This window comes from Pinus tabuliformis, chromosome 4_2, assembly GCF_031772625.1.
Source record: "Pinus tabuliformis cultivar Carrire ecotype Pingquan chromosome 4_2, CPIR1, whole genome shotgun sequence".
Taxonomy (NCBI): Eukaryota; Viridiplantae; Streptophyta; class Pinopsida; order Pinales; family Pinaceae; genus Pinus; species Pinus tabuliformis.
In genome coordinates, this window is record NC_142304.1 from 298,797,023 (window position 1) to 298,817,965 (window position 20,943).

At 37.4% G+C, this 20,943-nt stretch overlaps 1 protein-coding gene across 1 annotated transcript in view; it reads right to left on the bottom strand.

Annotated features, from left to right (window-relative positions):
* Positions 1-7,985: 7,985 nt before the first annotated feature.
* The window catches only part of LOC149169183 (callose synthase 3-like), a 452,496-nt gene continuing 439,538 nt past the window's right edge, over positions 7,986-20,943 (bottom strand). The window contains exons 34-42 of the mRNA XM_089428597.1: positions 12,062-12,181; positions 11,856-11,971; positions 11,527-11,610; positions 10,474-10,586; positions 10,057-10,286; positions 9,048-9,845; positions 8,882-8,932; positions 8,466-8,651; positions 7,986-8,287 (exon numbers count right to left, since the gene is read on the bottom strand). Coding sequence (XP_089284723.1) covers positions 8,066-8,287; positions 8,466-8,651; positions 8,882-8,932; positions 9,048-9,845; positions 10,057-10,286; positions 10,474-10,586; positions 11,527-11,610; positions 11,856-11,971; positions 12,062-12,181 — 1,920 coding nt within the window. The 3' untranslated portion in view covers positions 7,986-8,065. The remainder of the gene's footprint in view (positions 8,288-8,465; positions 8,652-8,881; positions 8,933-9,047; positions 9,846-10,056; positions 10,287-10,473; positions 10,587-11,526; positions 11,611-11,855; positions 11,972-12,061; positions 12,182-20,943) is intronic.

Genomic DNA, 20,943 nt, shown 5'->3' on the forward strand with positions numbered 1-20,943 from the left:
CCTCTGATTCCCCGAACTCAACCACTAAGATGCCCAACCCGCTCATTTACCCCACTCATCGCTACCCGAATACCCGAAGTGGCAGAGGTAGGAGGGACAATGTTGTTCGCTCTGCGGATTTCCCACTTCCTCCTTATCCCGCCCCTCACAACACTCAATTTCGCTTCCGTAGTTCCTTAAATAGGCCTACAATCACTACAACTATCACAATTTCCTTCGAGGAAGAGTCTGCGACGCAAGCTCCTCTGTTAAGTCGCAGGGACAAGCAGAGCAGGGAAGTGCCTGGTAGCCATGGGATCAACATCCCAGGCAACAAGCAGCAAAGTGAAAGCAGAAAGGCTCTGCATGGCAAGGCTAAAGTTGGTGACACTTCAGGTGAGGAGGACAAGCATAACGGCACGAAAGCATCAGGCAGCAGGTAGAACGACACTTGTGAGAGACAGATGGATGCAGGAGGCACTGAGGAAGCTCCACTTGCTCAGGGACGAGGCGCATCTGAAGAGGATGACAACTGGTATCAATTTGCCTATCAGATTGAGGAGGAGCTAGCTTCAGAGGAGCCACCGGCTTAACACGTGGCTTCATGCAAATACATCCGGCTTCCAGGTGGATATGTCTCACTGTTTTGTGGTTTCGTGGTTCTGGATGTGTCTTGATTCTCTGCCATGTGTCTTGGATCCTCTGGTTGAGTCTCCGCCAGGTGGATATGTCTCACTGTCTCTTGGTTACGTCCCTGTCTTTTGGTTCTAGAAATGCATTCTCTCTTTGTTTTTCAGGAAAACCAAGGTCTACTCGACTATAGTTTTTTCTGGTTCAATGGGTTGGTTTCCCCCATAATGGGGGGCAATCTTTAAAGGCTTCTTGGACTAGTTTCCCCTATGTTGGGGCAGTCCAAAACAAACAGTTTCAATTTTTGATGATGATAGATGATCAACAACTCTGAAGCCAGGCCTCTCTGTAACTTTTTTGTACCATATCAATAGATCAATATTACTTAAATATATATATATATATATATATATATATATATATATATATTTAATTTTAATTAAACAATAAAAAAACCAAATAAATTAAATATATATGAAAACCTTAGAAAAAAAGGAAACACTCAAAAGAATATGCTGTGCTTCAGCCTTAAACAATGCCAAAATAACACGTGGTCCATATGTGAATATTGAGATAAGAATATGTTTGGTGCTTCATACTGATCTCCCCCGTCTCATAGAATACTTTTGAATAGTATCCAAAAAGCTATATACAGATCATGTTTGTCATCATCGAAATGAATGGTTTGTTATTTTATTTTTTATTTTCTAAGTTTTAAGGTTGATATTAGATGGAAAAATAATTAATTCATATTTTTTACATATGTGGTTTAAAATTATGATAAATTAAATAAAAAATAATTAGTATAGATTTATTTTAAACGGATTTAATATGAATTAATAGGGATTTAATTTTTTAATGTGTAAATTTGTTTATGAACAAACATTGTTTAAATATTTTGTATAATTATTATTTATTTATTTAGTTTTTAGATTTTTAAAATATTTTATTTTAGTCAATGTAAATAAAATTTCAATTTTAATAATTAACAGAAATACTACACTGTAGAATGAGCATTTCAGCTCAATAAATAATAACAATAAATTATGAATTATATTTATGAAAATGATATTCCTCACTTAACTAATTTATTTTCCTATGAATTTGGTTTCCTCGCTGTAACTCTTTCCTCAAAGAATAATAGATACTAAAACAGAAGAGGAAATATAAATTAATTTAGTATTATAATGCACTAAAAATTACAATTTAGAAAGAATAGGAAAGTGAAGTATTTCATGAAAATTGTGAAGTACAAGTGTACAAGAATGCTTGAATATATATCTGTAGGTTGATGTGGCTTTTTAAAATACATTTGAATTAAAATTTTAATATATTCACTTCACTTTAATATAATATAGGCCCCCGAGATGTACTATATTGCAATTTAATGATCACTATTAGATTATTTATTTTCTAAGACATGTGAATGTTAATTTAATATTAATCGCCACAATTATAGGCTTTATGATGTCTTACAAGGGCACTTTAATAAAAATGATCAAATTATTTAGTTTAATAACTAAAAATATTTGTTTTAAATAAATAATTTGACATTCATCTAACTGGGATTTCTTAAGGGTTTTTATGTCCAACTCAAGGATGCTATTCTTTAGCTAAGGTGCCTTAATGTCTAAGAAAGCATATCCTTCCAATGTGAAATAAGATCTTTCCTTTGCTCTCTTGCAAGCCCACCAGAATGGTCAATAGATTTATGCATGGCTGGTTTGACATGTGAAAGGGATAAGACTTGAAAGTTTTCAAATCTGCATGATATGTAGGAAATTCTAACTCTTGATTACCTTTCCAAGTTAAAATCCATGAGCATTAATTGTAAATGCTGAATGCAAATCCCATTCCTACAATTTCCCTTGCAACTATTGGGCCCTATCTAACTAATTCCCCCTCTTCGCTATGCAATAGGTGCAATATGTTTTAAACATAATTTGAATTATGACAAAGTGGGTTTACTTGTGAAGATTGTTAGACATTTCTCATGATTTGAAAAGGCTTTGCTCGTGACTTGTTTGTAGATGCAAGAAATTTCAAAAAATAGAAAATAATTAAAAATAACACTAAATATTGTTGTGATATACTCTGTTGAATGCATTTATGTATATGGTTAATAGTGAAATAATAATAATAATAATAATAATAATAATGTTAATTAATTAATTTATTTTATTAATTTTTTTTAAAGATAAATAAATTACATTAATAAAACAAAATTTAATAATATCTGTTTTTTTCCTTCTATATTCTTTACATTGAAAACACAAAATCAATTCACCATAAATATTAATAAGCTAAATCCAAATCCAATATATTCACATATCAATAAGATATTTCTAAATCTAATATACTAACATTATGTATGGATCCAATTATGACATCCAAAATGTTAGGTATTGGGCACCCGTGGTATTACATATGATGAAGTTTTTAAAAGGCTTGGAGATTCTCCATTGTAATGTGCCAAAGTTGAGATGTGAAGGTTCACTTGGTTGCAACTAAGATATTGACCGATTTGGCTGTGTTTGAGTCAAGGATAATAATAGATTTATTGTTGGATTGTTTTTCCCCAGTTGGGTTTTTCCAAAGTAAATCATGGTTTATGTGTGATTGTTACCATTATTTTCTACTATATTGTCTTTGAATACTAATAAGTGGTATTAGAGCCAAGGGTCGAATTCTAATATAATCTAGAGACCATCACCAAATCTATGCAAGGATTTATCCATCTGTTGAATGCCACAAAAACCCTAATTGTAGTGAGCATCACATTGAGGAAACTCATTGAAGTTGAATAGACATCGAGAAGAGATCCATTCTGCACAAAAAGTCTAGTGGAGGGGAATAGTTAATTCACAGCCTGTTGAGTTTGGTAGCTTGGGAGGTACTCCAAGCCCTAGCATTTGGGGTTTGGAGAAAGGAGCACCACAAAAATGGTTTGTGGACTTAGAACCCAAGGTGTGGGCTTTGCACCCAAGCTTGTGGGTGTGAAACCACAAGGTGTTTGAGTGATTTGAAGCCTCGAGGTGTTAGGACCCCTAGAGGAGCAAGAGGCAGCAAAAATCACTCAAATCGGAGGTCTACATCATAAGATATGAATCTATTTGTATCGCTGGTGGGTTTTGTGGCATCTAGAGCAGGTTAGCTTGGTGTATTAGAGTGCCACAAGGGAAGTTCATTGGCACCCATGGAGGCATATAAATAAACGAGAGTTTGGAGGATGAGAGATACATCCAAAAGTGCAAATACACATCAAGGAGAGCTCTAAAGTTTGCACAAATCTGAGGCAGCAAGACGAAGGCAAGGAGGACATGACATTGGTATCTTCTTGAGATGTCTTTGGTGCACGTATCTCTCTTGATAAGGCCGCAAACTTTGGAGTAGCAGGTGGGTAATTATGGGCACAACTATGGTGTTTTTTTGTTTGAGTTTAGGGCCGCAGGGTTCTGTATATTTGCAGTAGGTAGTGTCTCCTTCGGATAGGGTCGAGAGGCCTAGGAGCAGCGCTCACACCAAGCCGTAAAAGGAGAAGGACCAATGCAATCCTAGGGAGGAGAACACATGTAGTTAAGGGAGGTTTGGAGTTGTTTTTAGGATTGTTGGTGCGCCCTAACTAGACCTCAGAGTTGCACAAAACCTGAGGACAATAGGAGCAACAGGAGGTTGCAAGACATAGGTATGTATATCCTCTTATTGATGTTGGTTTGCTAGTGGATGTAGAGGTCCAAATTGGACATTTGTATTAGACACTTGTGGACTTTTCGAAGGTAGCAAGAAAGTGGACCAAGTATACCCTAAGTGAAAACCTTAGGAAGGACACTAGGGCTGCTAGAAGAGGTAAATTGTAGAAGCTCAAGGTTTGATCGACCAGAGGAGCAGTTTTGTATAGCCCATGTTCATTGTGCAAAGGATGCTTGACAATGATAGGTGGCAACCCTCCTACCCTATGTTTGTCTTCATTGGAGCAACGCAAGAAGATAACAGTGGGAAGATGTCCCTAAGTAGCTCAGGAGCAACATTGGACAAGAAGTCTAAAAGGGTTGTGTCCTTAAAGGACTAAGGAATAACTAGTGAGCGTGAAGACCCTATGTGTTGGTTGTAGATAGACTTATGATAAGCTAGATGGCAGATTGGAGAGCTAAGTTAAGTGACCTAAAGGAGTCGATACATTGATAGAGGCAGTGTTGCAAAACGAAAGCGAAGGACCTGCAATTGCGTTCAAGGTACGATAAAGAAGTTGTGATTGTGCACTACATCAGTTAGACTGTCAGTGTATCTTGTTCTTGTATTCTTGTACTAGTGGATGTATGAGGGTCATTATCCCTGCTACAGGAGCCCTAGACTATTGTATTATCAATTGATTAATATAACGAAGTTGAGTTATTGAAATTTGTTAAAAGTTGTCTATATTTTGTGCACTAGTAGATTTACTTTGTATATTGCTCTATTGTGCAAAGTAGTTTGTTGTGATACTTGGATTGGTAGCATCAATGATTGTAAGATTCTAACCTCGAATCTAGTATTGTGGAAAAATAGCACACCCAAAGGAGAAGTGGCATATGGACCAAGTTCTGTCCATCACACTACATGCCAAACAATGCGCAAAGGAGTGGCGAGGATCCCAAAGAGACAAAAAGAAAAAATGAGTGCCCATGATGCAGCTCAACTGCCTAGTAAAAGAAGGGAAAATCAAAGTAAGAGTGGTCATTTTCGCAGAGGTAAAAGTGGTGGTTTTCACAGATGTGGTTTTTGAGGTGGTGATGTTTTCCATGGCGGCAAAAAATGTGGTTTCTAGGGTGGTGGTCTTTTCCATGGTGGTAAAGGCGGAAACCACAGAGGAGAACCCATGTGTAGAGGCGATAGCGACAGAGGACCTATACGTAGAGGGTGGTCGCTAGTTCAATATACACCATATACGATTGCCAAGTCTATCAGTTGAGCCAAGGGTTCTGTTTGGTGGAATGTTATGTTTGAATATAGCATGGAAGACTTTGGCATACAAATTGGATTTGACACTAGTATAAAATTGTATGTTTCTAAAGTTTGATTAGAAAATAAACAATGTTTAGCAAAAAATGAGATGCAAATTGTTGTTTGATGCATTTTAGAGAGGTTTTGGTTTGGTAATGTTTTTATATTAAATTTGGAATGTTGGTGCTCGATATTATGCTTGGAGTGTGTGAGGATGAGGATGGTGGCGTAAGTGTCAAGATATCAATAATAAAAAATTATATATATATATATATATATATATATATATATATATATATATAGCTGAAAATATTTAATTATATGTAAATGGGCATATGACAGTAAGGCCTGGTAACGCATGCATACCTTTAGTAAATCACTGGTAAATTTTGAACATAGACCTAGGTGATATGGAGGAGCATGTCAGATTCCCAGATACTGTAATTATAAACTTTGAGGGTGATAGGGGTTGAAGGTGAGTGGTGTTGGCCCACTTAGCGAATTTCGTTGAATTTGGTCAGGGGAACCCCATGTCAAGTTTAAAGGGGGGATTGTTAGGTAAAGTTGATTCGATGAAAGAGTTAAGGTTGATAGGTTAACAATTGTGGTTTTGGGAACCTAGTATTGGTGACCCATGGTGTTACATGATATGAAGCTTTTAAAAGGTTTGGGGATTCTCCATTGTAATGTGTCAGAGTTGAGATGAGAAGGCTCATTTGGTTGGGGCTAAGATGTTGGCCAACTCAATTGTCTTTAAGTCAAGGATAATAATAAATCTATTGTTGGCTAGTTTTTCCTTGGTTTGGGATTTCCAAGGTAAATCATGGTTTGTGTGTTGTCAGTATATGTGTTGTTGTTATCATTATTTTATATTGCATTGTCTTTGAATACTAACAAGTTGTATCAAAGCAAATGTGGTTTCCAATGTGGTGGTATTCCCCATGGCAATAGAAAAGGACCCATGCACAGAGGAGGGTTGTCGACTCGATCTATGTCATATACAATTGCCAAGTCTTTTAGTCGAGCCAAGGGCTCTGTTTCGTAGAATGATATGTTTAAAAATAGCATGGAAGCCTTTGTTGTGCAACTTGGATTTGAGATTGGTACAAAATTGTATGTTTCTAATGTTTAATCAGAAAATCAAACATTTTGTTTGGCAGAGAATGAAATGTGCTTTCATGAAGTAATAATTGTTGTTTGGTGCGTTTTACAGAGATTTTGGCTTGGTAATGCTTTTATATTAAATTTGGAATGTTGGTGCTCAATATTGTGCTTGGAGTGTGTGAGGATGAGAGGATAAAGGAATAAGTGCCAGAATAGTAACAATAAAAATTATATACATATACATATATATAATAATGGAGTTAAAATTTTAATTAGACATAAATGGGCATATGATTGTAAGCCCTGGTAAGGCATGTGTACCTTCGATAAATCATTGTTAAAGTTTGAATATAGACCTAGGTGATATGCGGGAACATGTGAGCTTCTCGAATATCCTAGTTATAAACTTTGAGGGACGCAAAGCCTGGATGTGAGTGGTGATGGTTCACTTGGCCAATTTTGCTGGATTTGGTCAAGGGAAACCCCAAGTCAAGTTTAAAGGGGGAATTGGTAGTTAAAGTTGACTCAGTGAAAGAGTTAAGGTTGTTAGGTTAGCAATTGTGGTTTTGGGCACCTGGTATTGGTGGCCCATGGTATTACATGTGATGAAGACTTTAAAAAGCTTGAGGATTCTCCATTGTAATGTACTAGAGTTTAGATGTGAAGACTCACTTGGTTGGGGCTAGGATGTTGACCAGCATGGTTGTATTTAAGTCTAGGATAATAATAAATATCTTGTTGGCTGGTTTTTCCCTGCTTGGGGATTTCAAAAGTAAATCATGATTTATGTGTGTTGTTGTTAATAGTTATTGTATCTGTAATCGTTATTATTATTTCTATTTCTATTGTATTTGGTCTGATACAAGAAACAAGTTGTTTAAGAAATGTCAAATGAACACCAATTAAATATAATGCTTGAGATCCATGATTTCACATTGAAAAAATGATTTCAGCGGTCACATCAGATGTAAAAACTATACATCTGCTACTTCACCAATTACTTGGCTGCTTTGATTATTGATATTTCATACAAATATCGGAGTCACCTCAATCGTTGAAACTATACACCTGCAACTTCACCAATTACTTGGCTGCTTCGATTCTCATAGAAATATTGGTATGTCATCCACCACACTAAATATCACAGAGGTTGCAACATTATGTAATTCCATGTCCTGACTGTTGTCAAAGCAGGAATTTGGAAATTGAAGATACTACTTCAATAAGAAGAATGTCCCTCTGACTATCTATAGATTTCTCGACTTGGGGTCGATATTAAGGCCGAAAAGTCATGTCCACATAAGACATGCGATCTTACCATATGAACATACACAAGAGCGTACTGTATTACTCTGCTTATAGAAGACTCATCTCATTTCCTACCAGCGAGAATACGTGAAATTTGCAAGCCTCTACTGAACGCCTGGTTGAAGAGAAAACGGGTTTGGAACTCAGATACAAATGGAAACCAAGCCAATATAGCAACTGGTGTAAAAAGTAGGAGTCCCATCACATAATCATAACTCCGAGCAAGGGCACGAACAGAATCCCAAAATTCAGGGCGGCGAAATAGAGGCCTGCAGGCCAGTGCGATCTACACACAAACAAAATCTAGGTCTTAAAATTAGCATAAACTGCCACCAATATCCATTCCCAACTGCAAACATCTGACAAAATCTAGATCTTCAAATAAGCATAAACTACCACCAATTTCCATTCCCAGCTGCAAACAGCTGACAGATAAGTAGCACAACTTCATCAATGCTAATTACCTGCAGGATGGCCCATCCAGTAGGCATGAATGCAAGGAAACATACAAGCAAGTCTGCTATTGTTAAGCCAAGGACAACCATGAGAATAATGAGAACTGATAAGAAACCAATGAAAATAAGCCCCTTCAGAAGCCGGAACGTGAGCTGAAAATCTGCACCGAACCTCCGCCTTCCCATGGATAATATCTGTGCATGCAAAAATCGAACGAAATAGTATACAAGATTTGACAAAAGAAATATCATAATCTATTTCCAGACAATTTGGAGCAAGAGACGGAGATCATTAATTTATGGCAATGCTTTTTGTTAGAATAAGGAAAATAAGATCGTAGTCCATAGCCCAAAAGGATCTGACTTTGAAATTATTCCCTTCCTTACTTGTAAGATTAAACAAAAATGGAAAGTAGGAGGATTACCTTCATTACCAATAAAACGATTGCAATGACCAGCCAAGATAGCCCATAAACCTGCATTTTGTGGACAAGAAATACATTAGATCCAAAAATAAAAAGTCCCATCATTCTCACTCTAATAAATACTTTATTAATAACGGAAACTGATTACAACATCTACTAATTATACCAGAAGACTCTTGTGTTCATGTACAATCTTTAGGTGATAAACCAATCCATACTGATACAGGAAAAATCTAAGTGATAACAATATCTCCAAAATCCTTCCCCGCAATCCTGAATGCTTGAGATAATTCTGTTCCTCATTCCACCAGGATTCCCAACTCTTATCCTGCGCCACAGCAATACCCCCACGGTTGTTGATCCACTTCATCCAATCTGTCCAGTCATCCACATTTTTTTGCCACTCGAATCCAGAAGGATTAAACAGGAAAGGAGCAAATAGCCATGCCCCAACCATAAACCACATGGAATAAGTGATTAGGATATAGGGAACAGTCTTACGATGTGTCTGGCTATAGATAGTGTACACAATCAAGAGCAACATCAACTCGAATCCTTTGACAAAGTGGCTGCGTGAATAGCTGCGATAGTTATCTGCAAACTTAGCATGATAGACAACAAATCCACGCCCAGTAGCTCTGTATTTTGATCCACCGTGAAGTAATGTGCGGCCATAATAATGTGCCTTTGTTCCAAGAGAGAAAGTAAAGAAAACCGATGCCATCTGCAGCTGCATGATCACAAAGTCACTTAAGGCTTTGCGGAATCCTCGTTCTATGCCAATCTCCATCACCATAGGTAAGGCCATCAACATGCCAAGCTGGACTAATGATTGCGAAGCAAGGGCGGCTTCCAGGGCAGAATTATGTTGTATAGCAGCTTCACGTAGCATTGCATTTTCAAGTCCACTCAAAACCAAATACAATTGACCATATAGAAAAACATACACTGTAATCACAGTCACCTGCAATATATATAACAGAACAAGTTGCTTTCTTTTCATAAGAATGCTTCTAAATCAGGTTAATTTGCCTGGTAATTCCTACTAGTTAAATCGCAGACCAATCAATGATATATGCAACTTATTAAGATTTGTAATGGGGATACAAAACCATACTCGAGTGACAAGAAAATTTTAAGAAATAGGGGTAAAGAAGAGGACAATTTATCCCTACCATGGAACTGAAATAAAACCCAACCGTAGTAAAATAGCAGGACATCATCCGGAAAAAGTCAAAGCGGTGACCAAGTCGATAAATATCACGACTCAAAGTCTGTTCACCATTCCCGTTTGCCACCTTTGCCTCAAAAAGTGATATTTGAGTGAGTCCCACATCACGACCTTTACCAACTTGCATGTATTCATGATGAGTTACATTTCCTTGCCGTAGTGTAGAATTGAATCCTAAAAGGAAAATGATAGTATTATATACATCCGTGCATCTGTGCTTCAAAAGATCAATGCAGCAATATATCCTTGCAAGAATAGAAGCTTTTCATATACATCCCTCCATATGAAAATATCTAACTCAATCATTATATCTAAATGTAAATAATTATAAAGTACACAAAAAAAATCACAGAATACCTACCTGCAAAAATGTCCTCGCTTAAGTTGATAACTTTTGAAGCTTTGCTTATCCCACCTCTTGTGAGGTGAAACAATCTATCAAATACATCAGGATGTCCATAATGAAAGCGCACCCTTGAAAGACAAGAAAGAGGAAATGAGTAACAAACAAATATGAACAAACTTGCCTGCAACCTCATCTAACAGTTACTTGCAATCTTATGTTCAATGTCAACTAGCTGTCATGAAAGACACATCCAGTTCAGAATGCTAATATGGTTTTGCAGGCGTCGTCTATACTAGAAGGATTTGAAGAGAAATGTATGGCCTATAGCACCAACAGAAGACAAAGGAGCAGTGGAAGGAGTGTAAATGACAGGTGATATAGCAATGACAGACCAGTCGTACCATGTAGCATAAAATTCGTACAACAGAAAGGCATGTCATACAGCAGAAAAGAGCATGCCAGCAGGCTGCACAGAAGAAAATAGAGAGCAGAAAAGCTGGCCAGAAGTAGAAAAAAGTCGTACAGTGACTTGGAAAAAACTTAAAAATTCAGAGTGGTCTTTCCTCTCAAATACCCTCCAAGGCACTCTTGAACGATCCATCTTTATGAACTCCCATGGGACAACAACATCAGTGCAAACAGTGAAAAAAAAAGAGTCCCACCAAAGGCAATGAAGAGAAAGAAAGCCCTTCCAAATCTCAACAGTAATAGAGAAACAAGACTTCAACTGTCACCAATCTCCTTACTCTCTGAGTTCCGTATCCCCTGGCTTGATGTTTCATAGCAATGTTTAGTCAATGATATGACAGAAAAAACGTACATGATAAAATCATGAAAATGCTAACATGAATATCCACAAACTTCTATTCCACCATCAGCAAAAATCATAGAATACATTATAGGGGGCTCTAATAAAATGATCGATACTTCTGACTTTTAAGTTATGAAGTATCTTTCTTAATTACAGTAAAAAATTTCTGCCAGGTTGTGGACGAAAAACTTTGTTTTCAGTCCATTAATAATGTAAAGTTGAGGAATTAATCAATAAATTTTTTTTTGAGAGCTTACTTAAGCGGACTTGCTAGCAGTCGTTGTCCAATGGTAACAAAACTAGTTTCTTGATTTGACATGAACCAAGCAAGCGATGAGACACTGCACCAATCACAAAAAAGAGAACATGTTATTGACCTTGCGGGATCTATAGAATATAATTTGTGAAATATCCACTTCAAGTTCCTAAGTATGTGATTGTATTGTCTGATACAGTTAAATTGGAAGTCCCCAATATATTGAGAAAAAAATTATATTGTTTCACATCCAATTAAACTCCCTTCTCTTCGAAATATAACAAAACTTCAGCCTATGAAACTGTCACATTGATGCCACAAGAAACTAACCTTCCTGTAAAAATATGCTCTCTAAGGCCAAGTATTGTTGGGCATCGTACACCATGCTTTTTAAGAAATTCTTCCAGCAAGTTTCGCATTTTGAATGCTTCTTCTAGATAGTTGTCCTTCAATACGTTGAAGAATTAAACTTAGTATCCATTGAGTAAGCAATCAACATAAATGATATCTGATCAATATAGGGAAACTAAGAATACCTGGTTCATATCAATTGTTTGAAGAGCTTCTCCACGAGTGAAAATAATAGCATGGTTCTGATTTTCTGGCTTCCCCTCACCAAGAATAGGATTACCAGGCAGCTTGATTTGGTATATTATCTGCATGCCAGGCCAAAACAAAGGCAAATTGAAGAATTAAAATCTAATAATCTTGTGCATTGCATTGGGTTTAGTTGGAGACTGGATTATCTTCTGTATCCTAGTAATCTGCCTTTAACAATCTAATTTGTAGAAGCAAGACAGTTTTTTCAATGCCATAGCATATTTAATGGATATACTAAGCAACCAAGTTAAGCATTTTCAGAATGGAAATTTGCACTGTTCTATGTCAGGGAAAGCCTAAAACGGGTGCATGATGGTGAGCAGCTGTTCCATGAAGCTTGACGATATGTTATAATCATTCCAAGCTGTGTTATCAAGACCTAAGAGCTGGAGAAAGAAATACAAAATGAAAGGTATTGGTGAAAGGTTAAAATTTAAAATTTAGAATGGTGTATTTGCGATTAATCTTCGCCACACTTTTCACTGGTTACTTATGGAGATGCTTATGATTAAGTGTGTAGTCAGTCAAAAGGCACTCTTCAAACCAGTGAAACATGAATCTCCGATCACTTACGATTAATCGCGAGTCAAACTCTGCTCTTCCCTCAAACAATCCAATTCAACGACCGAGTTTGACTTGTGTTCAATGCGAATTTGACTCACGACTCACCGATTAATTGCAATTTAGGCCACTGAGGTGATTTTCAGCGCTCAACTCGGTGAGCACAGGTTTTAACTTTTAGGGTTGCCGCATTGTTTGCTGCGTGGTTTAGTGATCTAGATCTTTTAACTTCAAGGATACATACAAAATTGCATATAAAAAAGCATATTAACCAAGTAACTTAACACATGAAAAAGAAGCTGAAATCATAAAGCAACCATGAGATCAAAGGCACACAAACGATTTGATTACGGCATTCACCCAATGTGGGCTAAATGAGTTTACCAATCCATGGACCACAAGTGGCAACTTCATAAATGGCTTGCCCTTCCATAATGGGCTTCCCTAAGTAAAACCCTACTTTACTTAGGAAGTTGGCCATATCTCTTGTATAAACCCTTTTCCCCTTTCTAGCCTAAGTGTTAATGTAAAAATTCCAAACATTATGCTTAGTGTTTTCATTTCAAAAAATCATATTAACCATTAACCTTTATTATGTAAATCCCGATAAATTGCTGCCCACTTCCGTACTATGTAAATATATGAAAAATCCCCAAATATCCCCACCCTGGTTAAATTATTACCATAGTCACTGTATAAAGCAAGGGATTAATAGATTTATTTGGAATTTATTAATAACCTCCCCGCGCGCTCAAAGGATTAATTAACCCCAGGTTGATTAATAACTAAACCAACCCCGCACCCAATAAAATCACGCCCGATGCCATTAAAAACATTGTTTTATTATAAGTTGGGCCTGCTGCTAAACCTCCACCATATTCCATATGCATCTGCCATCCGATCAACCGATCCACCATCCGACGAACCGCAATCATTTCGCACCACCCTCCATCGCCGAACGTTAGCTCGCGGGGAATCGACGGTATTGGCACCCGTACTCTGCCACGCGTCGCGCTCTCGCCATGTTCGCTAGCCCTCCGCTCGAAACCGCCAGCCCCAAAAGCGGTGCGAGCAAAACCGCTTACCACCCCCCCAGCTGACGTCATCTGCTAACGTCCTCTGTCCTATGCTAACGTCACCGCCATGTCATCCATACCGTACCCCCGCGACGTCATCCGTCCTCTAAAACCAAAAATTCCTGCCAAACTGCATTTTTTCGAGTAAAAGGATAAAAAGGTCAGTTTCACTATGTTTCTCTGCATATCGCACTATCGGGAAAGAATGATCTACTTCGGTTTTTGACCAGAAAGGCTACAATCAACGAGCTCGCAGACTCTGCCAACCCGCCATTTTTCAGCGTCTTCCTCTTCGAACCAGCGCTGAGGGACATCCGAGCTCACAGAAGAAAGAAACGGAGAAATACAGGGATATTTTGTTATCATAGCCAACAAACCTTCAGAAACATGAATGGCCAAAGGAAAGGCGGTGAGAAGACATGTTCTCAGTTTTTGTTTTACCAGAACATCAGACAGCGGTGAACAAGAGTCAAAGCACAGTTAAAGAGTATTAGACGAGCATTAAAGTGTATCAAATCCGCATCAAACAAGTCAAAGAGTATCAGTTCAACATTAATGTGTGTCAGAGCAGAATTAAAAGCAACAGATCAGAATTAAAGAGCACATTTAAGACAGACAGTTAGCGCAGAGCTACTACAGAAGACAGCTGCAAGCTGAACTCTAAAGGCCTGCCTCCAGCACAACATCAGTTATCTTTCTTGAGCCGCTTATATGTTACTTGTAAATTATTTTAGGTTAAAAATAGATATTATCTCACAACTGTTATGAGATATAGGTTGTACATATTTTGATGTATAAATACCCCCTACATTGAAGTATTGGGGTAGTCTGTGGTGTGTGAATTTCTTAGACTGTGTTGTAATACCGAATATTTTGGAATACAAAGTTGTTGGAGCCAACTGTTGTCTGGTCTACTGGATGAAGAATTGAAGCGAAGGACTTGTCACAGAATTCTTGAATCAAACTCCGAATCAATAAGTCCCTTATATCTTGTGTTTTACAGTTTTCTGGTTTACTATATCATCTGTGTTTCATAATCTGAATGATAAAGAAAAAATGTTAATTTCAGAATTTGCTTGATTGCACTCTGTATTCAGTCTTTATTATTCTCTGTGTTTTCTTCAAAATTAGAATAAACAGTGAATTCTTTATTGCTCCTGTTTCCTGATTCTTTCATTTTGATTATTTGGTGAAAAATTCTTAACTGCTCTTTGTCAATAACCATTCATTTTCCCTTTTTCAATATGTTGAAGGATTCTTAACTGCCCTTCACCCATTTGAGTCCATCCCATCTGTTTCAATCCTTCATTTGTTCCCTGTTTGACTACCTTGCTCTGTGAAGCCATCCTCTATTACAAAACCAACTCCAGAAAGCCTGCTTCATTGACTACATCATGCCCAATGGACTGAACTATTCTATTTTACCTCACTGTTCTATTGAATCTCACCACCCAAACCCAAACAAAACCCTTGAACTTCATAACTAGCCTAAAAACCTTTAAAAAACAAAGTTAAATCATAAAGAGAGAGTCCTCTGGATGCAGATTGGCTAGATTCTGTATCTAAAAGATTGGTCTGTGGTTACCTCGGCTGTATTCCCTTTCTTACAACTTTCGGGAAAAACCTGAGTGATAACATCATTGGCGACTCCACTGGGGACCTAAATAAATTGTTTGTCACTACTGTTTTCTGTATAAGCTACAGACGGAGCCTGAAGTTAGCCAAGAAGCCTTTGAAATTGCTTTTTCTTTGTAATTGCAGAAGTAAATAAATGCTGCTTCAGTCTATCTCCGGTCTAGCTTATGTATTGAACAGTTGGTTTCAAATACTTGATCAGTTCCTTTTTTCAAATAAGTCTTTAGGAAAGTTCAAAACTCCCACATCTAAAAAACCTCCTAAAGAAATTGTCAAAGTTATATTGTCAAAACTATTCCAAGAAAAAACCAAAAACATACCTAGAAACTGGCTTCAGAAAAAATTCGTTACACCAGATCAAATCCGGATCCTAATCCCCCACCTGTGTTCGAAAATCCTAATTGATTCCTAGGATTCTTAGAAGTCAGGAGAGCCAAGGAAATTCTGCTAGTTCACACCTTGACAAACATTTGCAGAAATTCATTCAATCTGAGCTTACCTCTGAAAGAACACCAAACCTTTCTGTGATTACTACAGCTTCTCCAAGTTCACCATCAACACCTCCAACTACCCTTTCCACTCCTCCATCTACAACACATGTTCCCATTGTCATCCCTACTCCTCTAGATGTCACACTCATTTCTGCAACCATGGCAAACCGATATACTCCCCTAAATTTGCCTGCCATCCAGGGGCTATGCCTCAAGACTATCAAAGTAAAATCCCTTCTTTTGAAAGTATTGGCACTTACACAGCTCAACAACATACCAATAAAATGACCAACTATGTTGAAAGTTATGAGATTGATGATGATGATGTCAGAATGAAAGTATTTGTTCAAAGTTTAACTGGAGATGTTAGAACCTGGTTTAGAGCCCTCCCTGCAAACAATATCAATGACCCACAAGCTCTTTATCAGACCTTCTTGAACAGATGGGAAAAGAAGAAAGATCCTCTCCACATTTTATCAGAATATGAAAATGTAAGAAGAGGCACACAAGAAACTGTCCAAGATTATTGTACCAGATTCAATAATATCTATAATGCTATTCCTCAAAATCTCATACCTCCTCCAGATTTGGCCTTGATTAAATTCCTTGATGCATTTGATTCTGATATGGCATACCAACTTAGGGAAAGAGATCCTCGAAACTTAGAAGAGATGCAGAGTATAGCTGTCAGCTAAGTCACCTGACACGGGGATTCGGGACACGTAGGATTCGAGATTCGTGGTGTCGGATTCGGACATGATGACCCCCCGGAACAGGACACGTTATATATTATTTTATTAAATATATATATATATATATATATATATATATATATATATATATATGTATATATTTAAATATATATATATATATATATATAGATATTATCATATTTCTTACACAAATTTTAATTAATGATACAAATTTATTGATTTCAAACATAGATCTTCATCTATAGCTATTAGCATGCATAGTACATACAAAATTCAAATAAATGTCAGTGGTACTAGTCACATAAATGATAAATCTATTAAAAAGTTAAATCATGATTCATAATTCATAACTGAAAGACAACTTACAACTACAAGATAGTAAGATAAACACACTGACAATTGTAGTTTTCTCATTAAGTCATCAAATCAAAATGTGCTACACAGGTAGTGTTGGTGCAATGCTAATGGCAAATAGAAATAGAAAATATAAAACAACTACAGGTGTACAAGCCTCAAGGCATCAATCAGTATCAGAATCAACATCACTGTCCCCATCATCATGGTCCCCACTGCTCTCCTCTGCATCCTCCTCCTCCCTTGTATCCATAGTCGCCTCTGCATCTGCTAGTATGGAGGTTGACCCCTCTAAGTCATCAAATCTAACAGGCTCTAGCACTGGATCATTGAGATCCATGTTGGCCAATGCCTACTCAACAGTGGTGTCCAGACCCATATCATCAGGAACAATGTTACTTGGGAGCGAGAGCGAAAGCGGGGAGCGGGAGCGAAAACGAGAGTGGGAGTGACATATTCAGAAGCTCTTGGTTTGGTGCTCTTGATTAAATACGAGTTCCATACCCTAATACATGACGAAATTCAATGGAAACATTGCAATCCCCCAATCCTAAAATCCTGAAAAACTGATAAGTCTGCTGGATTTTGAAAGAAACCTAAAATTCTACTTTCTCCATATGAAATCCAATGAGGCCGGAACCACTCTCAAACATCCTGAGTCATTTCATGGTAATGTTAAAAATTTAAGTAAAAGGATGAAATTGAAGATTAAGGAGAATCTCAATTTTACTTTAAGAATTTAACATTACCATGAATAGCATATCAATACTAGGGCCTAGACTTGATCATGAAGCTGCCAAAATGCTCTACTCCTTGCTGCAACAGCACAAATGACTTGCCAAATGAAAATATTAATGAGCAAACACGCCCTTTTCTTTCCCTCACTGAGCTTAGCGAGTCCTAGAAACAGGACACGTGTCCCAAAATCGCGACACGCTTTTGAAAATCGTGACACGACCTCGGATTCGACATGTCGGAAACGGACACGACGTGTCATATGATTTGGACACGAATCCGGACCGAATCGTGTCGGATTCGCTGGATTCGGGATTCATAGGGGGTTTAGGACGAATCCGGTGACTTAGGCTGTCAGTGTTGAGGCCAACCTAATATCTAAACAGTCTAGAGCCAGAGCTGAAAGGAGGACACCTTTCAAAGACGAACCTTCTGCCTTTGAACAAAAATTAGATGCTATTATTAAGGGAATGAATAGACTTGGTGATAGAGTAGAAACAATCGAAAGAAAATCCCCTTGGGATGGTCAACCAAGTAACACCGGGAGAAATCCAAATTTCAAGAAAAATCAAAATCTTAACATTGGAAAGACAGGGCCTGACCAAAACATTAGGCCCCCATTTCAAGAAAATTATGCTGAAGCCTCAACTTCTGATGAGCCAACAGAAGACACTCAAATTAATCTGATGGGACTCAACAATGAACAAGAAGTTTTCTTGACCCAAGAGGATCAAGAAGCTCACATTGAGAAACAATTCCAAACTCAGGCAGGTGAAACATTTGACTTTAGGGAGGGATATGATACATCCATTTATGAAGTCCAAAAACAATACAATCTGAGGAGCAGAAGGATAGATGTCCCTGAAATCAGCAAGCAGAAAGATATCAAGCAGCCCAACAAAGGTAAGGTCATTGCCCCCCCTGTACATATTCTTGCTAGAACAGATCCTAACCCTAACAACCCAATTGTTGAAGACATGTCAGACAATCAGCCACCTAACAGAAAACCTTCCACTGCTATTCCTGCTAAAGAAAAAGAAGAACAGCCTCTAGAACATGATTTGGAAACAACTTCAGCCCTTAATCCCACTCCTGAAAAAGAGAAAAATGTAGAAAATTCAGTTGTCCGAATTACAAAAACTCAGACCGAGAAACCTTTCAATTTTGAGACAAAAGTAGGCAAACTAAAGATAGTCGTTCCATTATCAGAATTATCTAAACATGAGGTCTACAGAAGTCGAATCAGCAGATCACTCAAATTTTTTGTGAACGAAGATTCAGTAAACGTTTTTGATGACTAGCCTGAACTGAAATTTGGCCCTGAAATAAATGGAAAAGCAACAGAGGGAGAAGTTCCTCCTTTCTATGTGGGTCTAAAGATACATGATAAAATACTCCATAACGCCATGTTTGATTCTAGAGCTTCCCATAACTTAATGCCTAAATCTGTAATGGAGAGACTTGACCTTCACATCACCAGGCCATATAAGGACCTTTTTTCTTTTGACTCAAGTTAGGTCAAATCTTTGGGTTTAATCAAAGACTTATGTGTGTCCCTAGTCCAATATCCTGCCAAAACCATCTTAATGGACATAGTAGTAGCTGATATTCCACCAAAGTATGGTATGTTATTGTCTAGGTCTTGGGGTGCAAAGCTCCAAGGATCTCTGCAGTTAGACATGTCTTACACTACTATTTCAGTGTTTGGTCAACCCAAGAGACTGTACAGATAAACCTTAATGAAATATGTAGTAAGTAGGGCAGAGAAACCTCAAAATTTCCCTATCTACTCGGTACATTCAGATATGGATTCTTTTATCCTTTACAATGCTGAAATTGGTCCCCCACATGAAGTGAAAGGTTTAACAGATAAAACAGAAAAAAATTGCAAATGAAAGGTCTAGTGTCCACATCCAACAAATTTCTGAAAATCATAAAACATCAGATAGATCAGAAGAAACTCAAAAACCAGATCTCCCTCTTAAACAGATCCCTGAAACTCTAGATACTAATTATAAACATGAAACCCTGTGGTACTTAGAATTTGATGGTTCTGTGAACAAATTAGGAGCTGGAGCAGGAGTCTGGGTGAACAATCTTCAAAACAATCACGTTGAAGGTCATGCCTACAGATTAAACTTTAGGTGCACTAATAATATGGCTGAATATGAAGCTCTGTTGCTAGGTCTTAAACTGGTCCAGAAATTGGGAGCAACTAGAGTGTCAGTCCTAGGAGATTCTGTTTTAATCATTCAACAGATAAAAGGGAAGTTTTTGACAAATGATCCCAGTTGAGAGAATACAGAGGGACAGCTGTAGAGATCCTCAACACATTTTTGGAAACTCAGCTTGCCAAAATCCCAAGAAAACATAACTTGCAAGCTCACAGCCTAGCAATGTTTGCCAGCACCTGTAAATTTCCATTTGAACCAAATCATCAATTCACAGCAGAAATTAGACACAGGCTAGCCATACCTGATAATGTGAAGAACTGGCAAGTGTTTGACAGTGATAGCCAGATCAACAATTTTTTAACCCTAGAAGAGGAATTTTCCAGCACTAACGCAAATGGAGAAACGGTTCAACAAATCAAATAGAATCAGACATGTCAGCAAAAAATACAAGTCAAATGCTTCATCCAACAAAATTTACCAAAGAAGAAATAAAGGTTCTAAAAGAAACAGATGTTGATGAGATTATTGAAGGAGAATCTGAAATTATCAATTTAAAAGACAATCATTTGCCCAAAGGATTGACACTTTTGGAATATCTCTTTGATTTCAACGATATTCCAAAAAAAACCTTAAATGGAACCTCCAAAAGCAGACATTGAAGACTACAACATAGGAATTAAAGGCAATCCAAAAATGGTAAAATTGTCCAAATCCTTGCTCCCGGATCAAAAACATAAATATGTTAAACTAATCAAAGAATTCCGGGATGTTTTTGCTTGGAGCTATGAAGACCTGAAATCTTATGACACCTCTGTAATTTAACATACAATACCCCTAAAGGAAAATAAAAAACCATTCAAACAAAAGCTCAGAAGAATCAACCCTATACTTCTTCCTTTAATTGAAAAAGAAATCAAACGAATGCATGATGTAGGGATAATCGCTCCAATCAGATTTTCAGAGTGGGTATCTAATTTAGTGCCTACAAGGAAGAAAACAGGAGAAATCAGATTATGTGTTGACTTAAGAAATGTAAACAAAGTTTCTTTAAAAGACAATTACCTTTTGCCTAAGATGGA